The 8,862-nt window shown below is 48.5% G+C and overlaps 3 protein-coding genes across 3 annotated transcripts; 1 reads left to right on the top strand and 2 right to left on the bottom strand.

The window, feature by feature from the left end:
• Positions 1–182: 182 nt before the first annotated feature.
• F9C07_2241141 (uncharacterized protein) lies at positions 183–1,780 on the bottom strand (the record flags this gene model as incomplete). The annotated part of the gene is made up of 4 exons (XM_041287834.2): positions 183–555; positions 622–892; positions 950–1,233; positions 1,285–1,780. The coding sequence occupies 4 exons, from the start codon at positions 1,778–1,780 to the stop codon at positions 437–439; spliced, it is 1,170 nt and encodes a 389-aa protein (XP_041139821.2). The 3' UTR covers positions 183–436.
• Positions 1,781–3,294: 1,514 nt separating this feature from the next.
• Positions 3,295–5,964, top strand: F9C07_11374 (uncharacterized protein; the record flags this gene model as incomplete). Its single annotated transcript, XM_041283941.1, has 1 exon — positions 3,295–5,964. One exon carries the CDS (start codon positions 3,295–3,297, stop codon positions 5,962–5,964), a length of 2,670 nt encoding a protein of 889 aa, XP_041139822.1.
• A 350-nt stretch (positions 5,965–6,314) lies between these two features.
• Positions 6,315–8,355, bottom strand: F9C07_11373 (putative MFS transporter Liz1/Seo1; the record flags this gene model as incomplete). Its single annotated transcript, XM_071507607.1, has 12 exons — positions 6,315–6,546; positions 6,642–6,757; positions 6,815–6,870; positions 6,921–7,024; positions 7,077–7,121; positions 7,173–7,297; positions 7,348–7,453; positions 7,513–7,699; positions 7,750–7,828; positions 7,876–8,014; positions 8,066–8,123; positions 8,178–8,355. The coding sequence occupies 12 exons, from the start codon at positions 8,353–8,355 to the stop codon at positions 6,315–6,317; spliced, it is 1,425 nt and encodes a 474-aa protein (XP_071366160.1).
• Between the last annotated feature and the right edge of the window lie 507 nt (positions 8,356–8,862).

Below are 8,862 nucleotides of genomic sequence, written 5' to 3'. Positions count from 1 at the left end.
TAAAGCTACCTGATCAAGCCGTATATGTCGTAGCTACTGTGAACCCATCAGACTACTAAGCATTGGGAATTAGGAATGCAGTACCTTCGAGATTGGTTGTTGATTACAGTGACCTCAGGTTCATCTTTCTTATGTGTTTACATGTACAGTGGCCATTCAAAAGTACTTCAATAAAAAGATCCGGATGATTCAGCTATCGCTCCTGACGATCATAACTCTGGTTATATGCAAGATACCTAAGTTAGTAGGAGGATTGTGTGTTTAGAAGACTCAGATGAAGCAACCAAAGCACGGAAAGATTGCAGATAGTTCAAAGAATTCAGACCCTCATCCAATCGTTTAATGCCCGCCATCTTGGTGTACGAGAAATACCGATTTGTTGTAGATATGGTCTATAAAAACCACTAGATCAACTTCTTCTCTTCTTCTACCAGCTTCATTGGCTTTGACTCGCGCACTTCCAGATATCTTCATGGGAGGGGAGACGAAGCCGCAACTCCCAGGCAGCTAGTATAGGCTGTGTGTCAAACAATATCCACTGGAAACATTCAAGCACTATTTTTTCGTAACTGTGAGCTAACTGTCCAATATTTAGGCAATAGTGGCTTGAGCGCTACTCACTCCATGTTGAATACACCAACCGCCGCCAAGACTCTTGCTTAACCCAAGCCTTCCACGTATCTCTGCAACTGTCGTCATCGAGGCCAGACTTCGCATTGAATATCGAGCTGGTCTGAGCCATGTGGAGGCGGCAGAGAGTGATGAGCATGTTCCTCTGGTACTGGGGCTTCGAGAATTCCTCTCTTGTACCATGAAACATCTGGCATAAGTTGAGGAGAAAAATGCCTTGAGCTAAGAGGAGGTCTCCGTCCAGAAGGCTATTATCAGTTATCTGAGCCGTATCAGTACGTTTAAGGAAGGATAGCGCAGGTCACAGACACAAGCCGACCTTTTGAGGCATTACGCGGTGGAGAAGCATCAACATGGTCTCAGACACTTCCTCACGATATCGGGATACCGAATAATTACATCCCACTGCAACGATAGCGGCGACAACTATCCACGATTCGGGGGAGGGGGCAAAGGTAGGGAGGTGAAATAGCGGCAGCTCTTCGCGACAGAATTCGAAATACATCTGCATGAATGTGTTCAGAATTTCGGCACCTGGAAAGGCCTGCAACTGTGACGGGTCCGGGTGTTGAAGGTGAAATGGGTAGATGTTGTTGTAGGCGCCTTCGGATATGGGAGGCACATGGTAATATTACTCTGAAACAAGTATATCACGGTCATTGGCCATAGAGTCGGCAAGTCCTACGACCGAACTCTCCTGTTCTCGCATTTGCCCAGCAGTGTCAGTCCGGGCTGCCTCTGTACTTTTCCCAGCCAATTGGGCATCCGACGCTGAGATCTGACATGTTCTTGTTGATCGGTCGCCCTGATCCGAGTCGCCTGAATGGGGTGAATGAGGGAGGAGCACTAGTTCCTCACTATCGGTTGTATGTGCAGCAACCTCAGCACTGTCATTTGGCAGTGGATTATCCAACAACCCAGCTGTCTCCTGCGAGCCCCAGAAGATGAATGTGTCGAACATAAAATCGAAAGCTGGGTCTTGCTGTGACCATCTGCTGGGACGGTTCAGCTCTGAGTTGTTATAGATCCCAGACGAATTGACAGCGGCATCGACAACCCCATCATAGCTGTTGTTTGCTGGCTGCGTAATATTTACTGAAGGGGTAGTGATACTCCCTTCGACATCCCTCGGGTGGTCAGCTGCAGACATATCTGGAAGCCAGGATGCATAGTTCCCCGTCTTGCCTCCCTCCGAGCTGTCCCTGGGTGGACTCGTGCGTCTGCACGGTGAATAGCAGTCCGCCTATCATTTCGGCGATCGCAGATACAGCTCTGGTCCTTTCTCGCGCACTGCGAGCATGGATCCAGCCCGTCACAACGCTTCTTCGAGGTACTGCACTCCTTCCATGCGTGAGCTGCGCGGGTGGATTCCGCCGTCGCACGAGTGGCATGTATACTGGAGGCCTCCTTTCCATGGATGCCCACGTGTCCTTTTAAAAATCCCTGAACAGGTCAAACTTTGCGCTGCTCATTAGGGCGTTGCATTGGATCCGATCTACTTACTCTCTTTGGAAGCTCTTCGAACAAAATGGGCACTTATGTGGCCGGCCTTGCAGATTTAATGACGGCGGGCATGGAGCATTAGATGTTGTAGTCTTCTAAATCGGGCGCCACACTGATCACAGGCGAGTTGATCTTTTGCCGTGCCGTGACTTGCTTTGGGCGGGTGAGACTGCCGACGATTGATGCTGGTCGGTCCATGTTTGGACACGATTGCGTTGTCGTTTCTATGTCTTACATCCGGCGTATCCATACATTTGTGAGGTTAAGACTTAAAGGGGTTTGGGCAAGAATTTGGAAAGGGCGGAGAAGCTGGGGTCTCCACTTTGAGCCTTTCCCCATTAGTGTCCATGAGTAGCTGTACTTAGGGTTCGATCACAGACTGCCCTACATTGGAGGAAATCAGGCGTAATGGCATATACACATTTACATTGCTTGAGCAGAGCGTATGTTTTGCAAAGCAGGTCTCCAACCATTTACTCTACAATTCCAGTCAAGTTATACCATTATACTATTTCTTACCTCAAAGAATACTGCCTTACCAAAGATTAAGTAGAACCAACTTCACATTGTTATATAGACCCTCGTGAATTACGACCATACTCAAAACTCCACCCTAAGAACAAGTTTCACCCATTCCACACAGCCCCTAGTTATGCAACCGACGCTAGATCTATGTTGTGGTAGTGATTCCCCGACCACTTCTTCGCTTGCCGACCACTTGCAACACGTCTATGCCATTATGTATTGACAGCAAATGTTTGAATACTACTGCAGGGGCTAGCCCAACATAAATTATAAAATAAGCAAGGTTGGCGAAAGATCTACTTCCGACACAATATTATATATAATTGGATTCAGTGAGGGTTGTGCGACCAGGTGTTGAAGTGCATTGCTCAACACTACACTAAACAATGCATTTTTCAGGGTTCATTCCTCCGGTGCATTCCAAACTTGGCGCTCACCGCTATGACTATTGTAGGAATGCGAGGCATTACGCCGATCATCTTAGGCAGCCGTGGCTGCCTAAGCCCACTCATGATATATAAAAAAGGATAAAAATACGCAACCAGTCATTCAATATAAACAACTAATACGGATTACCGACCCTATTATTTCTTCATAAGTTGTCCTATCCCATCCCAAGTCCTCTCACGAGTCACAATGGCCACAACAACAGCATCATTCTCCAAAACCCTCCAATCCCTAACCCAAAGCAAGATCCACGAACTAAAAAAACAACGCATAGCATACGAATCCCAGAAATCCCAAATCCTCGCCTCCGCAGCTCAACAATCGGACCCCCGAGATAGAGTAGCATGTATCCTGCAGGGCATAAAAGCAATCCGCTCTGAGAACGACAACTTGAAGGATTCCAAAATAGCCAATATCGAGCGATGGCTGGACCAGGCGCGGTATGACTCGTCCATCCCGCAGGAGAAGTTGGATTCGTTTCAGGAGCATTTGATTGCTACGCTGGATGCTCAGAGTATGAGGTTGAATATTGCAGATTTGTATTCGCGGCTTCTTACGGAGTGGATGGAGCCTTCTTCTGTGTCCGATCATATCTCTGATGAGGAGGAAGGTTATTTGGTAGTCGAGGAGCGGCAGAAGCAAAGGTTGCAGCAATTGTGTGACCAGTTTGAGAAGGTGGTGTTTGAGCCATTGGAGACTGATGAGAATGAGATCCATGGGTTTATTGACGATCTCTTTCCCAGCGAGGATAGCAGGGTGGCTCTGGATAATCTTCGGAAGAAAGTTGCTCATGAATGCTCTGAGCTCTGGCATAAAACGGATCCATTCAACATATACTCCATCCGGCCCTGTATCCGTGGACTCCTGACAGAGGACCTTCTCAGCGAGGAAAAACAGGAGATCCTCAAATACTGCCTGGATAATACCGTCGCATTGACTGAAATCACGGACGTGCTGAACATGCGATATGCAGACCTCAAGAACTGGGACTGGCATGCCGAGGACGGGATCCCGGTTTTACCTCGCCAACAATTGAACGGCAAATACCGGATCTGGATCGACGACGACGTTCTTCAGACTATTTTCACTCAGTACATTGCTGTCCGTCTGTGCTCAATTGTAAAAACCATACTGAAAGAGTTTATCGAGAAGAAATCGGTCTGGAATTGGCATCCAAGCCCGCGAATGACGGGGCGGGACAGCCTGCGTCGACAGTACTACCTAAGCGATTACGACATAAGGAGTAGTATTGAAACGAGCCGGAAGAAGGACTATCTGGAGTCTGATTTCCTATTCCACATGCCTCTGACCGAATCATCTTTATCGGAACGTGGCATGTTGTACGATGACGAGAACAACGAGGACGGCTCAGATAGAGGCATCAATGGACCGTCGAATATCAAGCAGCAGCTTCTACGGAAGGTCGCATCCCAGGTCCTGCTTGAGCGACAAATCTATGGCCAGGCGGTGGTGGTCCAGTCCGACATGAAATGGTACGCCACTGCGCTGCCGCATAGCACCATCCTCGCCGTTATGAAGTTCTTCGGCTTTCCGGATGAATGGCTCGCTTTCTTTCGAAAGTACCTTGCAGCACCACTGAACTTGGATCATTCTGCCGAAGGACGGATGCAGACTGGGCCTCGTATCCGGAGGCGAGGTGTTCCCATTTCACACGCGATGGAGAAGTTGACCGGAGAGCTGGTTCTCTTTCCTATGGATCTGGCCGTCAACCGGGAAACAGGTTTACTGCTGTACCGCATCCACGACGACCTGTGGGTCTGCGGGAAGCCAGAGAAATGTGCTAGAGCATGGGAGGTCATGCAAGATTATGCCAAAGTTACCGGACTAGAGTTTAACCGGGGCAAGACAGGCTCAGTATACCTCACCGACACCCCGGACCCTCAGATCACAGCTCGCCTTCCTACAGGCCAGGTTACATTCGGATTTTTAACACTCAACGCAGAGTCGGAAACATGGGAGATCGATCAGTCACAAGTAGACGCACACGTTGCGCAGCTCCAGAAACAGCTCAGCAGATGCGATAGTGTGATTTCCTGGGTGCGAACATGGAACAGCTGCATCGGACGCTTCTTCAAGAACACGTTCGGACAGCCCGCGCACTGCTTCGGGCGCGCACATATGGATGCCATTCTCTCTATATACGAGAAGATGCAAAACACATTGTTCAACGTAGAAGGGGGGCATAGTGGTAACACGGTAACAGAGTATCTACGAAGAAAGATCGAATCTCAATTCGGAGTCTCCGATATCCCAGATGCATTCTTCTTCCTCCCCGCCGAGCTGGGCGGTTTAGGCCTGCGCAACCCCTTCATCTCTGTTCTCCTGATGCGGGATTCAGTGGACCTATCCCCGGTCGAACGTATCGATCGCTTCAAGAAAGGAGAGCACGGCAGGTACGCCTTCGCAAAAAAGACCTTCGAAGAAACGCCTGAGAAAACACGCCGCCGTCGCGCCGAAACCGTCAACCCCCGGCCCAAGTCAGGGGAACCCTTGGTTATCACCGAGGCGGAGATGCACACCTTCATGTCTTTCGAGGAATTCACCCGATATCGGGAGTCACGAAGCAACAACCTGCGAGTCTTATACGAGGATCTGATGTTGGTCCCGTATACAAAGACTATCCAGTCAACGCGGGAGTGCCGCGATGCTCTTAATGCGGTCTGTGGGCAATTCCAATTGTCTGATAAGAATCCCGAAATGAAATGGATATTGCAGCTTTATTCGGACGACGTGCTGAAACGGTTTGGGGGGATGACTCTTGTGGAAAAGCGGTTTCTGCCTGTCGGGATTTTGTCGATGATGAAGGAGAAGAGGGTGAAGTGGAATATGGTTTTGTAGTTGCCTTTGCGTGGGAGTTAATTGGTCCGTCTATACAAGTAGTAGTCAAATAGTCGATAACTTCTGAGCCCTTTTCTAAGATGGCGAAACTTAGATATACATTCAGTACGTCTCATCTGAGGTCTCCGTTACCTGCAATTCGAATAGTTCTTTTTATCGCCATTTGAACTCATATCCTCACTGAACATCATTTGAAATTAAATCTTCGCCACTGTCTGCTCAGCAAGTCCCCCATTCTCCACCCCCTCAATACTACTCTCCTCACTCTCCACCGGCGTCTTAGCCCTAACACCAAAACAGTCAGCAACCCAATCCAACCCAACCCACACAACCAAAAGAAAGAAAAGAACTCACCTAACCCTCCTCTCCTTCAAATCCAACTGCCTAATCCACAGCGTCGTAGCGATCAATATAACAGACAAAATCGAAACAGTGATAAAGCCCTTCCTATACTGCGGCGCATCAACCTGCTGCCAGACGACCTGGGGCAACCAGGCTTGGAAGACGTAGGCCATTTCATTCATGCTGCCGATTACTAGAGAGCGTTCTTCGTTGTCGGAGGAGCAGATTTCGTGGGCCCATCTATTCTCACTTAGCCAACCTCTGGGGGAAACATGGGGAGATTTATCAAGGTAGATGAAGATTAATGGTGAGAGTAGGGGAGAATGAAGACATACGCCATGCAAAGCCCGCTTAGACCATATCCTGCACCGGCGAGGATATAACAGGTCCATTTCCAGCCGTCTGGTATATCCCAGACGGCGAGGGAGACGTAGCATATTATATTTATTATCTGGACTTGTTAGTTGGGTTAGGTTCGGAATGGTAGGAGGCTAATGTGGCGGCTTACCGCGCCGAAGATGATGGGTGGCCAACGTTTTCCGTTGAGGAATGTGTCCGAGGACCCTATTACATATCAGCCTCTGGTCAATGGCAGCTTGGGGAGAGGTATGTACAGGCATAGGCAAGCGTAGTCACGACCTGGACTGCAGCCGTGGTCGTTGGGTAGGCGTTGATCTGGCCGACGGAGTATTTGGGGTCTGTTGAGTGTTTGAGCCATCTGTATTTGTTAGCCATGCTCCACTAGCTGACTGGGTGGGTAGTCTACTCACTGTTGGAACACAGGCTGAGATCCAGCAGCGCCGTTGTTGAATGTTCTGCTCCGGTTAGTCAATCTAGACCAGGCCATTTGGTAACGATAGACTCACATATACAGGACAGTAAGAAGATAAATATGCCAAGACGTAAAAATCTTCTTCAACTTGCTTCTCGTATACGGCTCCCTATTCTTGCGTCCTTCCAGCTGCATTCGCTTTTGCGAAAGTGCCACTTCCTAAACTCTACGTTAGCAGATACACCGCGAAAATATCCAGCAAAACTCACATCCTTAGTCAAATACCACGGATTCGAAATCTCAGGCACATCAGGCAGAATAACAAACCCGCTCAACGCGACGGGCAGCGAAATGATACCATCAACAATAAACAGCCTAGCACCTCTTAGCCAATGCCACAATGCCATTCGCACATGGACAGATGGAAACCATACCACTGCCATCCTCGAAACCCACCCCGTCCCTCAAGGTTATACACGGCAGCCATCAAATATCCCGAAAACATACTCGCGATACCACTGCTCGTATGGAAGATACACGATCGTTTCGCGAGTTCGTCTTTCCGGTACCACGAGCCGATGATATATTGCATTCCGGGATAGAAGGTACTTTCCGCGAGGCCTTGTTTGTCAGCGTATATGTATAAATGGGTGGATTAGGCATGTTCCTACCGATAAAGAACCTGAGGACGTAGAACTGAGTGGACGTGTGACATCGCGACATAGCGAAGGTTAACACAGTCCAGAGTAACTGCATTCGTTAGCAATGCCGAACACTCCCATAGACCGGAGACATACCTCCATCGCCGGAATCCAATATCTAGGTCTAATCCTCGTAAGAAGGATATTACTCGGAATCTCCCCAATCACATAGCCGACCGTCCAGCAAGCCTGCATATAATTCAGCTCGTTGCCGTACATGCCGAGATCTTCTTTCCTGAGTATGTGTCAATTGACCGTCCCACGATTGGAGGTGGAAGATACTTACATCCCAGAAACAAAGGCATTGTTAATATTGATCTGATCCAGGTACTTGATGAAATATCCTATATCACCGTCAATCTTCACCCGATCATAAAATAAAACAAAAGAAAGCCCACCCAGAGACGCGAACGTCAAAATCGCCGAATCCAATTTAAACATCAACCTCCGCTCCTCAGGCGACTTATCGAATGTATCCCAGATATAACTGACCCATTTGCGCTTCGGGGCTTTCTGCACGATGTCGCTTGTTGAATCGACGGCCCGTTCTTCTGCGATGGCTGTTGAAGGAGCCATGTTGTCTGTCTTGGGTAAAGGAAGATATCTTCCTGCGGTGGTAGGGCTCCAGCAGTGTTTGACTATACTGGGAGAGAAGAGAATGGGAGCAGGGCTCAACAATCATTATATCCGAGCAGCTACGCTAAAAATCCCCCAACATGTTGTTCGACTAATGTGTATTATTTTCAAGAAAGGATAGATAAGAGTGGCTCCACAGATCTAGTGTCAGGGACTTGGCTACTGGATAAGAGTCCCAATTGCTCATAATAGTGGTGTTTGCGCAATTCTTGCATCGGCAGTTGGCGCGGATATATTGAATTGTCATAACAGCTTAGTGCGGGGAAAGTTTACATTAGTTCTCCGAGTCATGTTGGGGGATGTCTAGCCAATAAAGACAGTATAGAGATAATCCATTCGACAGTTTCTATAGGGAAGCTGTGACGTGACTGGAGCTAAAGATTCGTTGTTGTCGCTGAGCTCGTCATCGCGAGGATGGATGATGTGCCGAGCCCTATCAATGGCGGG

The sequence above is a fragment of the Aspergillus flavus genome, chromosome 1 (genome assembly GCF_009017415.1).
Source record: "Aspergillus flavus chromosome 1, complete sequence".
In the NCBI taxonomy this organism is placed as follows: domain Eukaryota; kingdom Fungi; phylum Ascomycota; class Eurotiomycetes; order Eurotiales; family Aspergillaceae; genus Aspergillus; species Aspergillus flavus.
Note: the sequence above shows the minus strand (reverse complement) of the source record. Positions and strands in the feature narration are given on the sequence as shown.